At 41.5% G+C, this 17,914-nt stretch overlaps 1 protein-coding gene across 2 annotated transcripts in view; it reads right to left on the bottom strand.

Annotated features, from left to right (window-relative positions):
* The window catches only part of RELN (reelin), a 314,867-nt gene that overhangs the window by 140,472 nt on the left and 156,481 nt on the right, over positions 1-17,914 (bottom strand). For both annotated transcript variants that reach the window (XM_064142519.1, XM_064142520.1), the window contains exon 9: positions 1,075-1,171. In XM_064142519.1, the coding sequence (XP_063998589.1) occupies positions 1,075-1,171 (97 nt within the window). The remainder of the gene's footprint in view (positions 1-1,074; positions 1,172-17,914) is intronic.

The following is a 17,914-nucleotide window of genomic DNA, read 5'->3' as shown; positions in this document are numbered from 1 at the left end:
GATGCAATTCTGAACCAGTGTGAGAAAAATGAGAGGTACTGAGTGGTTACTCCAAGGCAACTCCAGTGGCTGCAAGTGAAGCTGCTCATGGTTTGTATTTTTCTGAGATGAGAATTTGCACCAGTTGTTTCACTAAAATTGGGCATACTTTGTGACTCTGTCAATGAAATCATAACCTCATTCTTCCCACAAGGAATGAGATACTGAAATTTACAGCCTTGCAGCTGGAATTTTGCTTACTCATCTGGAATTAAGCAGTCTTTTGCTCTGCAGATTGTCTCAATGGACTGGAAACAGGCTCAAGCAAATGGCCTGAGAGGCACAAACACAAGAGTAACACAGGAAGGCAGACTGAGACTCTTTAAGGACACTGCCTATAAATGACATTTTTACTTCCCCAGCTGTACTTACAGAACTGTGTACAGATGCCGATGCACAAAATACCTTTCCTAATATTATTTAATTAAAAAGTTGATTCTATTCTCATAGAAAAAATCCATCTCTGACACCGATTCTCTCTTTAAAGATCTGCACATTGCAGTAAACAATTTTAAATTCCCATTTGTAGTCCTTTCTGCTTTCATGTAAACCAGTTTGTTTAAAAACAAGGCATAATTCACCAAAATCTTGTTATTATCAGTATGTTAGGAGCCAAGTGTTCATATCAAACTATAAATTATTTTGTGGAACATTTTGTCCCACCAAAGTAGAAAGTCTTAACACTATAAATGATAGCTCTTGCTGACAGAAAAAGTGGTGCCAGAAGTGCAGAAGTCAGCATTGCTTTGGTTTTTCAGGCACCTGAACCTACCAGTTACTGGAGTTACATCTGAACTCTGAAGTCATTCTCTTCCTTACCTCCCACATCACCGATGGATGAAATTGTGATTTTCCAAACCCAAGGGAAGTTTTGCAGCTAGCTTTAGTGATCTTAATTTCACCCCTCATCTTCTAACGTGTATGAACAGGTGAGAACCAGAAAGCTAACAATTCAAGCAAGTTTTAAGAGAGCCAGGTTTAAAAACCAGCTGCTCAGCTGCAAAGTATGAAGATGATTAAAAAGCTGAGACCAACCTAATTTTCTCCAGCTGAGTCCAATCTGCAGAACTGTTCTTACTGTAGGACACGGTGATGCTGGGGTCTGAGTAACTGAAGCGACATGAGCCTGATCCTGGGGAAAGCAATAAAAGGCAAAGTATTACGACATGGTGAAGCAATAAATGATCCTCCAATGATTACACTGCTGACTGTGCCTTTGTCACATCATCACTTCTCTCAGCTTTAAAGCACTTTGATTGATGATGAAATTTCCTGTAATCTGTTGCTGAAGGTAAACACAAACTAATGCATGCTTTATGAGTCAGAAATGAAGTAGGAATGATAAATCACAGCGGTGCCATGTAATCCCTTCAAATTTCCCAGGGGAAGCCAAGTAAATTACTTAACACCCCTGACTGCAGCAAAAAAACCCACATAATGTTTAACCAAAACCTTAATAGAGAATGGTCCACATAGCAGAATTCATAGGGAAAAGCAGTGGAAGATTGTTCTTTCATATTGATATATAGAAAACAGATTTTTTTCAGAACTAAAAAGATAGTGATAGGAAAATAAATGCAAGGTTACTTAAGGTGAAAGGACAGATGCTTCATGAATTTAGAAGAACAAAGATGTTACAAAACTAGTTATTTTAAAGATGCCTGAAGAGAATTAAATTAAGAAATTATCCAATATACTCACTAGAGCCTATAATTAATAAAAAACATTTTATAGTGACCTGGGAATCTCAGAACACTTTATAAAAATGAGCTAATTAAGCCTTATGGCACTCCTGCAAGGTAGAGTAATATATTTACTTTTGATTTACAAAAGGCTGCCTGAGTGTTGTCACAAAAGATGAACTTGGCAATTAATAAAGGGGACAATCAAAATAACAAAAAGTGAGACTAAAAGCATCAACACAGAAAACATGATGAACACCCTAAATGGTAAAGACACTAAAAATGCTGTTTTTCCTCAGACACCAGATAGTTCAGTATCCAGTGAAAGAGAAAAATCCCAACCTGTGCTCCAAAGATTAACATTTCTACACAAAAACATGTTGAAATGTGAGATTCAAAGCAGCAGACATCAGCTGCCTTCCAGATTAAGAGAAGCAGCTCTCAATTAAACAGCACCTCTGACTACATCAGGATATTACTGAATACTACAGTTTTGCTAACAGCAGGAGTATGTACTACGTACATAGCACATAGTGTTACTAGTAGCAGGCTATGTTTACATGTGCTTAAGATAGGTTCAGGCACACTGAAAGTTGTGTATATGTCTACTTCTCTATACATCTAAATGTATATACAGACACCCAGGTGCGAGAACTTCTGGCCATAAAATGCTGCCCTTTTCCAACCTGGGGTATTTATTTTTGTAATGAAATAAATGGCCTGGTTACAAAGGTGTTAAGCACTGGTACAGGAGCACAGCTCACGCATGGTAATGGGAACATATATCATTAAGTACACTGCTTGCAGCCCCTGCTCGCCTGAGGCAGGTCACACTCACAGCTCCCAGCTGTACTGAACTGCTTTTCTGCTCCCAGATGCACATCGCATACCTCTGTAGGGAGAAAACCACCCCCAAAAATGGCACGAAAACCTCTCTAGAATTTTGCCTGATACATCAGCCAGCACCCTGGAAATGCCCCACAAAGTTGCTTTATTCTCCCTTTTACTCCTATTAAATTGTAACTAGAGGAACAGACACTTCCAAACTGCTCCAGCTGCGCACAGCGCATTCAGCTGCTCTGACACGCACATTCTTGCTGTAATGAGGCACAGAATAATTAATATTGCAAAGGCAGCAGGACTTAGAATTACCAGCCATGTACCCAAAATGACTACAAAGCAACTGTCTGGTTATATTTAACTGACAAGGCATTTTATTTCTATCATATTAAACCAAACTGATGTCAGGAAAAGCCTTTATGTTTCATGTTTGCCCATCTGCTGAGATGGTCCTGCTTTACTGAGTGACATCTGCTGCTGCTTCCTTCTCCTGTGCCATTTAGGAGTTCCCATCCTTAACTATACTCGTTCATTTTATTTCAGGGAATTCAGTTCAAAAAGCAGTGAACTTCAGCCAGTTTAATCACTTTGGCTGGCCAAGGGTTGTGAGGCAAAATAGAAACATACTGAGTTTTCTGTCAGACAGAAATGAAGGGAACATAAACAGTAAAAATCACCAGCAATACAGACTTTGTAATGTGTGCCATTCCAGTTAGTGTCACCATCATCAATTTCTGGTGTGGAGCTCTTAAAGCCAAGTCCAAACATGCTGCTAAAAGAGGGGAGAAGGCCATAGTTGCTGTCCATATTACGATGATGACAGGAACTAAGTGTTCCCTGTCAGTACCATCAGCATCAAAACCACTGTTAAATCTGAACACCCTCGAACTATGCAAGATCAAAGTTACTGCTTAAAAGAAATGGTGGCACTGAAGAAGTGCTTGGCAAGCTAAGCATGGCATCTCGCTTGTGCTGTTGGGAAGGGGAGCAATGGAGATAGAATTAAAAGAGGGGAGACAAGTGTTGGGGTTTCTTATTATTGAAATAAGCAGAACAGGGTGCATTACGATTAAAATTAGTTTGGGAAAGTCATGAAGGTCAGTGTAAGCAGCAGTTACTGACTGTGACAGCAAACGTTTCTGTGTTCCTGACTCCACCACAAGACAGCAAGGTAATTTGCCATTTAAGTATCCAATTATGTAGTACTTGAACTGACAATAACAACAAAAGAATGAAATTAATCCGTTTGAAAAAAAAAATCATCAACAAGGGTTGGGCATTATTCTTTAGCATGTGAACCATCTTTTATAAACTTATAAGCAGCACAGGGATCTGGTGCCTGCATCTTTTATCAAGCCTATATTTACTTGCTCTTACATTGAGCTTTTTCTCCCAAGAAAAGGGAGCAAGCTGAGCATACAACTGCGTTCCAGGGCAGAGTTTCCCAAGATGGCACTAGAAGCCACTGACTTTTAATGTAATATTCAATATTACTGTCTATATTCTTATTACTCAATACTATTACTGTTACTCCATGTTACTATTACTTCAGTAATCTTAAACAAAAATGATTGAAATGTATTTGTAGAAGTCTGCAGTTTGATGTTTGCCTCTACCTTGGACATCAAAACTACACTCTGATTTTGTGAGCAAACAGATGACCAAAATTCAAGCCACTGATGCTAATGGGGGAGGGTGCTAACTGGCAGAGCATGAGAATGCTCAACAGCTCCTGACCACTGCTATCTTAATTCTACTTCAATCAAATAGGAAAGAAAAGAGGCTTAGAAGTATGCTTCTCAATTCCTTTGCTGCTTGTTTTGTAGGACTAGTAACCCATAGCCATGATCTGACTAGTGCTGACCCCCTACAACATAGCCAGTTCAGAGGATCATTACTTTTTTGCCCTTTTTTTTGGTAAGTCTTGAGCTGATTTTGGTTTCCTTCAGTACTGACTAAAGTACTTGTGAATATCTTAACCTACCTAATTTTTAAAAGCACCCCACAGGCAGAAGTACCAAGAGCAGAGTTTTCCAGGAGAGATACAAAGGCCCTTCATATCAGGTATGTGTACCCAGGTATTCAGCTACTTGTATTCAGCCTGACAATGGCAAGCAAAATTAATTCTCACTACAGCTTTGCCTCCAGCTGTGTCAGATTTACAGAAACCTAAGTCATATGACTGTTGGTCTTTAAGATTTCTTAGCAACATTGATTAGAAGCTGGTGTTTTGCTGAGATAAAACTGGGTGCCATCTGCAAGGGAAGCAATATTTTCCTCCTTATAGACTGTGACGTCCTCTGCCTCTTGACAGCCTCTTGATAGTTCCTGCAAGTGCTTCCGCAGATAAGCAGATGAGATATCTACTGATAGCTTTAAGGAGGATGAGTCTAATGTGGAACTGTCCAAGGAAAAAAATCAAACAAACAAAAATCGTAGAAGAGTTTGAACTGTGGCCTGATAAACAAAAGGGAGCTGAAAACAAGCTCGTTCACCTAATGCTAGATGATTGCTTTATTCATTTCATTAATGTGATGAATACTGATTAGTGTGTTTGCTACAGATTATGATTTGCTGATACTGCTTGAATCAAGCCAAAGTGGGTATTAGAAATTACCAGGGGCCAAATTTGGCTGGCTTGCTAATAGTTTTTTTCCAAATTAAGGAACTATACAGTTTGGGATAATGACAACAACATGGATATTTTTCTAGGTGTGTGTTCATATTGACTGCTGATCATGAACCAACTTATTTTAACCATGCTAAAAGACAGAAGGCTGTGTGCTGGATTGTCGTGGTAGGCCTAAATAGGCCAAAATAAGCTTGTACAGATCCTGACTTGCCCAGACATGTTTTTCTGCACTCCCTGCCCTGCTGCTATGGGGAAAAGCAACCATGGGAAAGAGGACAAAGAACCTGGAGCCACTGAGTCTAAGGACTCTGGCTTGTCCAGACTTGTTCCCCTGCTCCCTCTCCTTCTGTGCTGGGGGAAGCAACCTCAGGAAAGGAAAACAAAAAAAACCCTGGCTTCACCAAATATGGTCAGACTTGAAAAGGTGCCATTCTGATTGGCTGATCTATGTCCAAAGGTCCGTTAGGCTCAGGCTGTGTTGATAAAAACGGATAAGCAGGTAGCACGGTGTGCTCTGCTGTCCCATTGCATCCTGAACTGCCTGGAAACTCCACTGCCTTGAGTTTACTGGGAACGGGCTCTAAATGCCCGCACACGATCGGCCTGCACGGCCAGTGTGACACTGTGCCATGACCGCACATCGCATTGCATCCTGCCTGCGCCTCTGCAAGGCTTCTGCTGAATCGGCACTCAAAAGGAATCAGGTTGGAGACCATGCTATAGACTCCCAGCTTCCTGAGAAAGGAGCCTGGGAAAACTCCAAAGCCTCTAATGGCCTTGAGACCACCGACAGCAATGTGCTTTGGGTGCTGTCTGATACTATTTCTTGAGTTACTTAAAGTCTCTTGTAAGGCACTAATTGCCTTCTGCCATAAGCAGAAAGGAGCATCCTGTGTCCATCTAGTAGATAAGTGGTATCATTAACCCCAAGCAGTACAATGACTGCAAGAACCTTCTCTTCCAGTATAATGTTTGCGTTTGCTAGTTACCACTTAAAGTCTTCTAGTTTCACCTGTTCCCTGTGTGCATAAGTATCCAAACTGTTTTAAACCTTGAAAAGAAGTTTCCTGGCAAGATTTAATGTTAATAAATCATTTTTGCCTGGGTATCAAAATTAATATAGATTATTAATTATTAATTATGCATAATGCCATTGCACAGATATACCAGAAGCAATGGTACAAAAATGTAAACTTCATCTACCATCCCATTTTGTCTCTGAAAAATTCCTCAAGGAAAGGTGACAAGAGCATTTAAATTTTAATTGAAGCCACACCTTTGAATTTATTTACAAGTGTGATCTTTAATTATGACATATTTTAGATCTTCAGACCACTTTTTAGAAGTTTGTCTTTGTTTATAGGATAAAGCTCAGAGTTAAAATGAATGAATTAAGTGTTAAAAAAAAAATCTTCAAATTAAAAGCTGCAAGACCTGTATTCTATTTTGACCTTTTCATAGAAATTATTACAGATTTTTATTGCTGGTTATTTTTTGATCCCTTGTGGGAAGAGCATTTTGATTATGTGTGCAGGAGCAGGGAGGTCATTCTGCCCCTGGACTCTGCACTGGTTAGACCACACCTTGAGTACTGTGTCCAGTTCTGGGCCCCCCAGTTTAGGAGGGACATTGAGATGCTTGAGCGTGTCCAGAGAAGGGCGACGAGGCTGGTGAGAGGCCTTGAGCACAGCCCTACGAGGAGAGGGAGGCTGAGGGAGCTGGGATTGGTTAGCCTGGAGAAGAGGAGGCTCAGGGGTGACCTTATTGCTGTCTACAACTACCTGAGGGGAGGTTGTGGCCAGGAGGAGGTTGCTCTCTTCTCTCAGGTGGCCAGTGCCAGAACGAGAGGACACAGCCTCAGGCTGTGCCAGGAGAAATTTAGGCTGGAGGTGAGGAGAAAGTTCTTCACTGAGAGAGTCATTGGACACTGGAATGGGCTGCCCGGGGAGGTGGTGGAGTCGCCGTCCCTGGGGCTGCTCAAGGCAAGATTGGACGTGGCACTTGGTGCCATGGTCTAGCCTTGAGCTCTGTGGTAAAGGGTTGGACTTGATGATCTGTGAGGTCTCTTCCAACCCTGATAATACTGTGATACTGTGTCTGATGAACAACCTGAAATAAATATCTAATACTAAACCCCAAAAACCTCAGTGGTTCAGTGTGACTTTGCTGAAAGTCAGATTTACTCTAGTTTTAGTGAACACTATGAAATTTGCAATGCAAGGTCTCAGGTATTTTCAGCAGATTTCAGAGAACCACGAACTTTTGTTCCACTGTCAGCTCTGAGCTGCTGCTGCATTTTGGAAATGTTGGGTAGTTACATCTAAATAAAAATAACAAGTTGAAGAACATGCTAAAAGCCTCCATCACAACACTTACTGTAAAAGAATCATTAGCAAATACATTCAACAGAACTTAATTGGAGAGGCTTCAGAAACAAAGGGACAAAATTAACCGGAGCTCAAACAGTGGTGGGCAAGGCTCAGAGAGCTGTCCTTGCCCAGAGGATGGTTGTGGTTGGAGTGGGGCAGGGTGAAGAGCGCCACCCATGGTCCCTGCCCACCCACCTCCTTCCAGGATTCCCACCAACAGTGAACATACTTTTCATGAACTAAGGCTGTTAATTTCTTTTAGACAAGAAGTCAGGTCGGAGGAAATGCTTATCTGGCTTAACTTCCTCTTAGTCTATTTATAGTCAGAGATATGATGTGCTTCCTGCACTCACACAAATGTTTTCTCTCCCAGTGAAAAAGATCATACCACAATTCATACTGCTTTTTGTGCTAAGGACATCAAGGAGAGAAAAATAAACCAGGAGGAAAACAGTATTTCCCTTATGCTAGTTTCCAATTTATTCTGATGTAAAGATGCTCAGCTATTTATAGTCTCTTCCTGAGCTCCAGCCAGCAGGTAGGGACTTGGGTAACATGTCTGTTATGTGATGCTTCTAAATTTAACCATGCTCTTCAGTGCACCATATCACAGCAACTTGCTGGGGGCAAAGTGAGCAAACTCACTAAGACCTGGATGTAACGGACACCTAGGAATCACAGCTACTGAAACAGTATTATTAACAGCAGCTCTGCAATATCTGACCAAGTGCTCATGGGCACATCTGTACTGTAGTCTTCAAAGTTACTGTTATTGTCTAATGTCAGAAGATCCTCTGAGAGGACAATCTTTCAGTGAAGCTGGGAAATTTAAATTATACCACCTTAAAGTAGTTCAGTAGCACACTAGTATGCATAGATAAGCAGAAAGAGAGGTTTTGTTTAACTCTGTCCAGCAGCCTGTGTCACCTGCGAACGTCAGTGACGAAGAAAATGAGCACCACATGGTACCAATAAAGGTATTAAGATATCACAGGAAGGTAAATGTTGCTTTACCAACATTGTAGAGAGTCAGTAGAAAACACTTACTGAATGCAAGAACTGCTGTGTAAAAGAAGATATCTTGAATAGAAAGATCCGAAAGTCTTCTCCTTGCTTTAGCAAAACTCCCTAGCACCAAGAAAATCTGAGAAATAGCTTTTCTCAAGCAATGTCCTGAGCTGAGGTATCTCTCTTTTCTGAAACCATTTAAAATGGATTGCCTGCCTTTAATTTCAGATGCAAGTAGATAATAATTAGTTTAGCAAAACCTTTTAGTATGGGTTTTCTATTTTTATCTGCTTTTGCTTTCATGGAAACCCAGCCCCTCAATCACTGGAGAAACACCCGGGAGCATGCTGCTGAGCTGGGGGATTCTCTGTTTCCCCCCGGGAACTACAGATGCTTTGTTGTTTGAGTTAATTCAAAAATGGACAATTTTAATCATATGGAAGTGTTATCCTTGTACAATGATACGAGCAGGATTAAGATGAAAGTCAGTCTGTAATCTAGCATTTATTATTTGCAGCAACCAATTCTGTAATGGTTTGCGTTCAGCTGCGAGGCAGTGGCTCAGCCACCTGCCCTGGCTCTGAATGCTGAGGTTCTCTTTATCTTTTCTGCTTTTCTCTGTGTAGTAAATCTGTTATCACTCACATTTTAATTCCTAACAGTGGCAGAGAATCCCTGGTTCACAAGCAATAAGGACAGTATTTCACTGTAACCTTGGGCTAGCCAAAACAACACAAATCATTTTGCCCCAAGGCCATTAAAATGTCTTTCAAACACAGCATTAACTTTAAACCCTGGTTTCAGTCCAGGCATTATCTAGGCAGTCTCTCTTGTATAACTCAGCAGAATCAATAAACACTGCCTAACATTTCCACATGCTAGGTGGAGCATGCTAGATGATGTGCCTTACCTGTCTTATGCTTTCACATGAGGTGTAATTTACAGCCTATGTATCCACACAAAGTACTTCACCAGGAAGGCAAAACTAGCAGGCTTCATGTCAGCCAACAGCAAAATGGCAATCTGGGTGTGAGTTGATGTTGTTTGGGAAATGAAACAAGCAGAAGGAATTCAGAGAGGTGAATGCTGCCAACTTTGACAGTGAATTATATGCAATCCTCAAGATTTTCCCAAATATAAAGGAATTAGGACAAAATAACTTGGAGATTCAGATACACTTAGTGCTGCATCCTCTTGCTTAGAGCAACAATAAAGCTTCATTTCATCTTCCTTTCCTATGGACATTAGTGCTTTAAATTACCTATTTTGGAAATGCCTTTATGCACTATTGAAGCTCAGTTGCGACAGAGTTCTAGAACAATTTTACTAGCTTCCTGGCAATTAAAATCCTTTACAACCTCATGCTAGGCCAGAAGTGCTCCACATCTGCCTAATAAAAGATAGTCTTTTTGTCCTGTGGCCATTAGGCCAGTTTGCTGGTCAGACTTTCTCTGTTGGTACCACTGTGGGCACAACCATATGGATGTGCTGTGCCCACACAGCAAACCTGGTGCTTCCTGAAAGGCATCAGCAGGAGAAAGATCAAATACTCTTCTATGCTGAATTCAAAAGGGGCATTTCTTCTCTTCGGTATTTCTCTAGAAACATCCAAGTGAATTTTCACAGCCATTGTGAAGGAATTGTTCATATCTCTCTCTCTCTCGCTCTCCTGAGGTCAAGCCCAGCGTTAGCTCATAAAATGGCTATTACAGCATTTGTCAGCCATCTGATAGCTCCTGCTAATAATTGTAAAACTGACTAAACAAAACTGGAAATGAAGAAAAACTGATCAGAAACAGTTCCCCTCAGCCAAAGCTGTGGCCCGTTTAACAAAAGATGTTTGGATGTGTGAATTTCTAGTGAGTGTTCTGAATCAGACCAGTGGATAAATAGATAACATAAAAGAAGCACCATCAGTACAACAGCTACCATCAGAAGTGAGTTAAAATGTGATAAAGATGTAAATGGTGTCTTCAGACTGTTACATGGGGACAAATGCAACCATCATTGTCCATGCAGCTGAGCCAAGTGGAGACGGGATGGCTATGGTGGAAAGAAGGAATTGGTGTCCCTCACAAATGCTCTGCAGAGCACTCTGGATGCTGCTCTAGAGGACAGCCCAGAGAGTGTGATTTCCTCCACAGAAATGCATGGGGGCCAGTGAATCTGCTGCACCATTTATGTAATTAGATCATTCTTGTAAGACTATTTTTGTCTCTCATGGTCTTTTCCCTGCTGAGGTTAATTGTGAAGTGAATGTGTTTTCTGAAGCACAGAAGCTTGTCAGGTAAGGACTAAAGGGCACATTCAACAATTATGATGATGATGATGATGATGATGATGACAATAATAACAACAAGAGAATCACAGTATCACAGTATCATCAGGGTTGGAAGAGACCTCACAGATCATCAAGTCCAACCCTTTACCACAGAGCTGAAGGCTAGACCATGGCACCAAGTGCCACCCTTGCCTTGAACAGCCCCAGAGATGGCGACTAATCAATAATAATCATCTGTGGTTTGAGTATACCAATAATATTTTCATTCTCTATGCAATGAATTATATTTTGCAAATTAATTCTGCAAGATTCACACTGGTAACAAACTGCCACCACAAAAACAAAGGAAAAAAACCTAAGCCTGAAAAAAAAGGATTATTTTTTTTTTTAATAACTGTGATAAATACTATCTGTGCTTTGTTTTCAGTAAACATCACTGAGACACTTAGACCATGGATTTGCTAAGTAAACTACCTCACGTAGATCTTGATCACCTTCTCAGTTCAGAAAGAGTAATACAGGTTACTGGGTCAATGATTCACTAATCTGATGCCGTAGGGCAAGGCAGGACATGACATGAACACCTTTTTGGAACCATCACACCAAAGATCTGCATCCAAATCAATGACCTTTAATCATATCCTAATCAAAAGCATTTAAATACATGGACAAAGCTGTTTTCTCTATCACACTTACCAGGGACTGTGAAATCAGCCAGCATTAGACTGTAAACAAACTAAGCCACATGGAAGTTCTTGGCATGTGCACTGCACACGCAATTCACCTCTTAAAAATGCTGACAGCATAAATATAAAGTCCTTACAGATGATCCAATCATTCTTCAGTTAAGTACAGCTGATGACCTGATAGATTTAAGAAGCTCAAGAAATTTGAAGTGAACACAGGGGTGCTCACTGAACCAGAGAACAAAGTTGCCAGAGTGGAAAGTGCATTGAACAAGAGTGGAGAAATTATTTCTTTTATTTCTTTTAGTCATTATATGTTAAGTTTGCCAATAAAAAATTTCACAGTATCACAGTATCACCAAGGTTGGAAGAGACCTCATAGATCATCAAGTCCAACCCTTTACCACAGAGCTCAAGGCTAGACCATGGCACCAAGTGCCACATCCAATTTATGCAGGTAAAAGCAGAAAGTTTAACATTTTATTTCCTTTCAAGGAAGACAGAAAACAGGGACAAAGGTGGTACTGAAAGAAGATCACTTGAGTGATGCATCTGCAGCCTGAGTTAGTGGGGCTTTGTCCTCCCCAGAAATCCCTGAATAGTTGAATACTAATAAAAATATTTATTCAGTAATGGTTTAACTACATTAAAACCAATAGCTACACACATTTGTAGTTGCTATAGGGTTCTGTTAGATATTAAGGAAGATTGATAAGCTGCAAGTGTATCACCTGTGACTCCGATTTGCTTTCTCCATCTGCAACTGTAGGTTTTATCCTTGAAAAACCTTGTAGTCATCAATAAACTTGGTTGTCTGATTGATGTTTAGGCAAAATAAGTTGGAACAATGGAAGGAGCAATAAAAACAGATGGCTGAGAAGTGAGTGGATGATGTAGGTCATTCTTACTCTAAGAATAAGGCTCAAATGCTTCTGGTTCCAGATGAACGTGCAGCTCATAACATGAGTGACCCATCTCTTGGATAATACCCACTAGGATTTTCCTGAGAGGACAGAGTCCATCTGGCAAAATCACAAAACACTCTCCCAAATTAATATCTACTGCTAAAACCCCATACTGAAAACTGTGTTTCCAGCGAAGGTTGATGTGACAGATGCATGCTTTGCTTCCATCAAGCCATTTTTCTAGCAATAGCAGGAACTATCTGACTCATGCAGCAAAAATCCCTACGGAATTTCCAGTGTCAAGACTGTTGTGCAGGCACTGGAGATCAGCATTGCTTGTGCATGCTGCATCTTCAATGTTAATAGCAAATAATGCTTCCAGACACCAACACTTTTGCCAGCTCAGTAGTACCCTCAATGCCCACCAGAACTATAGGGACAGAGTTTTATTATTTTAATTAATGCATCATGTTGAGCCTCTTGTGTGATGTTTCATTTGTCACAGTGAATATACAATCCAACTGTTTCAAGCAGGCTATGGTCCTGTCACAGGTTTTCTGTATTTCCTTTTCTGGATGCTGGGAATTCTGCCACGATTACCACTAAGCTAAGAGAAAGGCATTTCAGAAGACTTGTATAAAACAAAAGAAAGATTAAAGTTATCTTTTCTTGAGTGAGGACTGATGGGTTTCAAGCTTCACCTTGTTCCTGATTTCTAAATCAGATTTTGTATCCTCTTACAACTTCCTTTTTTTTGATCAGTTGTTTATGAAGTTCACTGTAGTCCTTTGTAGGATAATGAAGTGATGCCTATATAAACGTGGTAATCCCATCATGAGATCCCAATGACTAAGACAGAAACTCAACCCTGTCAGAATGAGCTGTTCCTGTGTATCAGACAGCAGTACAGGAAGCTGAGCTACTGAGATGTTCATGCAAAAAAAATTGTTTAAACTTTAGTACTGTGTTATTTGGCTGGAAGGTGTCCAGAGAAGGGCGACAAAGCTGGTGAAAGGCCTGGAACACAAACCCTATGAGGAGAGGTTGAGGGAGCTGGGGGTGTTTAGCCTGGAGAAGAGGAGGCTCAGGGGTGACCTCATTGCTGTCTATAACTACCTGAAGGGAGGTTGTAGCCAGGTGGGGGGTGGCCTCTTCTCCCGGGCAAGCAGCAACAGAACAAGGAGACACAGTGTCAAGTTGTGCCAGAGGAAGTATAGGCTGGATGTTAGGAGGAAGTTGTTGCCACAGAGAGTGATTGGCATTGGAATGGGCTGCCCAGGGAGGTGGTGGAGGCACCGTCCCTGGAGGTGTTCAAGAACAGACTGGATGAGGCACTTAGTGCCATGGTCTAGTTGACTGGCTAGGGCTGGGGGATAGGTTGGACTGGATGATCTTGGAGGTCTCTTCCAACTTGGTTGATTCTATGATTCTATGATTCTGCATTTCATTTCAAATTCTGTTTTGCATTAAACCAAAGTCAAAGCCACGTATATGAAACAACCACAATTCAGCTAAAATCAACCAGGGAGAGGGGGCTTGGCATTGGAATCATTGAAAAAAATGCACATCACATATTTGCCTAGAAAGGCAGTTTTGATGGTGAATGAAAGTAGAGGTTAATGACTGACTCAAAGTAAAGGCTGCTAGCTTTGTGAACCCGACTTCTGCAAAAGTGCTCTATCGTGATTTTGTGGGAGACTCCAAACCCACATATTTTCTCAAAACAAAGAAAAAAAAACCAACCAAGGCTTTTGAACTCTTGGCTACTTCTTTATTTGCAAGACGAATGGTTTCATCTTTTAAAAAATGGAGTGTAAATGTCAAATGTTTGAAGACTTACTCCCTCTCTAAAGGTATTTGTTAGCTTAAAAGAAAGCCTTTCTTCCAAAATTGATTTTGGTTTACTATAAAATAGCAGAAGAGTCAGATATTTTAGAAAATGGCAGGGGGAGAATTGCTAATTTGCTCTAATAAGGTTAGAGGAAAAGGGCATACACATTGAAGGGAAAGCAATTTCAGGTTACTGCCTTACAAACATCATGCATTTGTATAATATGTGATACTGCTGAAGTCATCTTGTCAGAGAGGTGTTCATGAGAAAGCTGAGGAGTGGAGCTTTCCTTGCCAAGCTATTCCCATTTTCAAATACTGTTTGGAATTATCTAGCTGTACTACAAAATAACGAGAGAGATATGGAACAAAGCTTTATAAGGTAATGTGCTATTTTCAATTAAAAGTTTTCATGCTGTGACACACACCACTGAGGAGAATCTGGAGGCCAGGCTGGGTGTGGAAACCCACCATATCACCCTCAGCTCGATGTCTGACTCAGTGGCACTCTGCATGAAGGATGAATGGGAAGAGCTTGTGGATGCACAGCGCATACGCACCACAGCTACAGGAGCGCATACTTTGAGAGGACACTCAAGGAGCAATGCAGAAGCCACCCTGTCCTTGCTCTCTTAAAGCCTTTCCTCTTCTGCCAATGAGATTGCACAGGTTTTTTTTTCCTTTCTGCATTTAGATCAGTCACCAGTCAGCACTGAGTCACCTTCCATGATAGTGGCCTACACAAAAGACAGATTGCCTTCATCCCTAGAGATGTCCAGGGAGGTAGCTAATGTGAAAAAACAGAGATTTGGGGAGAGAGAGAACATTTCAGCTAATGAATCAGACTATGTTTGGGTGGCAGCTGAGTCCACAGGCTGAACTAAACGTCGTGGCCTGAAGGAGCCCAAAGGCATTGATTTAAATATCTCAATTAACAATCCCACTGCACATTAAGGAAGCTGCTAGATTTTATCTTCCACACATCATTGTTTGGTCTTGGAGAAGTTTAGCCATGGATGATTAAAACATCTGAGGTAAATGAAATTTGCTGCACACTTCGACAAAGAGTGCATGAATGTAAACATCATCCCAGCCCTGGACCAAAAGGCAGTACTACCAGCCCCACGTGAATGCTGCCTGGCAGACAAGTTGCTCTCTTTCAGAAAGGATAACTGCACATTAATGTTGTTCTGAGTGCTGAATAGGCCTCACTAATTACCTTTTCACCCTCATTAAACCTTCACTTAAGTGCACCTTCACAACCCTGCTTCCCTTTAATGGGCAAGACTACCAGATCAGCGGTCCCTGAAGGAAGCAACACAGAATATCAACTATTGAGCAATTCCCTGGGGTGTTACCCTTCCTGACCACACAGTTTAAAAGGATCTAGGATTTATGGTGAAATCAGAACCATTTCCTAGTCCTCATCTGCTTATATACCTGCAAATACAAAATTCCACCTAATAATTAGTGGTGAGAGAAATCGAAGGGTATGCACTTTGATGCGGTCAAAGCTGTGTGATGAATCTGGTACAAAGCTACCCCCAAAAGACTACAGCTTAAAGCGTTCTGTGGCCGAAAAAAAAGTGTTAAACACTTTTAGAAAAGGCAATTCCTTGGCTGAATCCCTAAATAGGTTTATGATTAAATCGGGCATTTGGGGATAAGCTGGAAACTGGCAAATGCCAGGTTTAGATTTATGATGCTAAAGCCAAGCACTGCTGAGCTCAGCAGCAGTCCCCCGGCTCATGCGGGTTTTTATCAGTTACAAAACCAATCTACTGGGTATTTCAAGCTCCACACAAGCACATGGGGAAATGTGACACATTTTGAACTTCAGACTAAAATTTTATTTGTTCAGGAGGGCAACCACCCCTCTCCTGCTCCACCATACTGGAGATTTACTGGTTCCTACTGGTACAAGTTAAGGCATCCAGTCATGTAGAGTATTTCCTACTCTGCCTGCTCTCAGAGGGTTTTCTTTTATGTGATTATCCCCAGCTGATAGGAACTAAAGCTATCAGTGAAATATTAACTCTAATTCTGACACTTCTGGATGTTTGCACCATTCAACTGCAGCAGACTCCAGCCACTGAGCTGTGACAGCAAACATTTACCTACTAACCCGTTCAGCTTACAGTGCTGCTCATCACTTTGGGTCATTGCGAGAACAACCCATAGAAGATTTTAAGGCATTGTCCTGAAAAGCAGAATTCCTCCAGCATTGCAAACTTGCAACACTATAGAAGGCACTTGCCCTTGGGTACAGCCAAGAGTGGAAGGGCTTCTACAAGCAATTACAGTATCACAGTATCATCAGGGTTGGAAGAGACCTCACAGATCATCAAGTCCAACCCTTTACCACACAGCTCAAGGCTAGACCATGGCACCAAGTGCCACGTCCAATCCTGCCTTGAACAGCCCCAGGGACGGCGACTCCACCACCTCCCCGGGCAGCCCATTCCAGTGTCCAATGACTCTCTCAGTGAAGAACTTTCTCCTCACCTCCAGCCCAAATCTCCCCTGACGTAGCTTGAGGCTGTGTCCTCTCGTTCTGGTGCTGGCTACCTGAGAGAAGAAAGCAATATCCTCCTGGCCACAACCTCCCCTCAGGTAGTTGTAGACAGCAATAAGGTCTCCCCTGAGCCTCCTCTTCTCCAAGCTAAACAATCCCAGCTCCCTCAGCCTCTCCTCATAGGGCTTGTGCTCAAGGCCTCTCACCAGCCTCGTCGCCCTTCTCTGGACATGCTCAAGCATCTCAACATCCCTTCTAAACTGGGGGGCCCAGAACTGAACACAGTACTCAAGGTGTGGTCTAACCAGTGCAGAGTACAGGGGCAGAATGACCTCCCTGCTCCTGCTGACCACACCATTCCTGATGCAATTGACGCATTCTAGCAGACCAAAAGAGCTGCTCCCTTTTCATGGGCTGTCTCCTACTGCAAGGGAGCTCCAGGCTGGTTTTCACTGGAGCTGCCCAGTGTTTATGCAATGATTCAGTTAGAAATGTGTACATTTTCCTGGCTTTTTAAAAACAGTTAGAAAAAAAAAAAGGATAGATCCCAACACTTTGAATCATTAACACTGCAGTCAATTGCAGGGTGGCAGGTTATGATGACCTTGGTCAAAAACAAATTTACATGATGTATTTCGGCACCTTCTAGGATTTTGATTTACAATCCATTAAGAATCCCAAGCTGCTTGCCAAGCTACCTGACAGCTCTTATTTCCAGCAGAGACTTCCACAGCCTAATCACACAGCTGCTGAGGTACTTTTGGAGAATTGCTTTTTAAAAAATAGGAATATGATTTGGAAACACATATCCAGGGGTCCACAGAGGAAGCAAGCTGTATTTCTTGCTTGCTTTTTTATTGAACCATTTATATCATAAAAACGTTTTCCCTTCATATTTTGAACATTGAGATATGAGCTAACGAATTAAGCGTGTTCCAAATTTGCCCTCAGCCCAAGCCACAACTTCTGCCATAATGGATGGCCACAACCATACAGTGAAAAGTGCAATGACTTACAGCAGGTATTTCAAACAATACAGCACACAACCACACTTGATAACATGAGCTGAACAGCATTCAGCTTTGGTCTGCCCTGCACGTTCTTTGCACAGATGTGTTTAAAACAGC

Source organism: Pogoniulus pusillus, chromosome 4, assembly GCF_015220805.1.
Source record: "Pogoniulus pusillus isolate bPogPus1 chromosome 4, bPogPus1.pri, whole genome shotgun sequence".
NCBI lineage: Eukaryota > Metazoa > Chordata > Aves > Piciformes > Lybiidae > Pogoniulus > Pogoniulus pusillus.
Note: the sequence above shows the minus strand (reverse complement) of the source record. Positions and strands in the feature narration are given on the sequence as shown.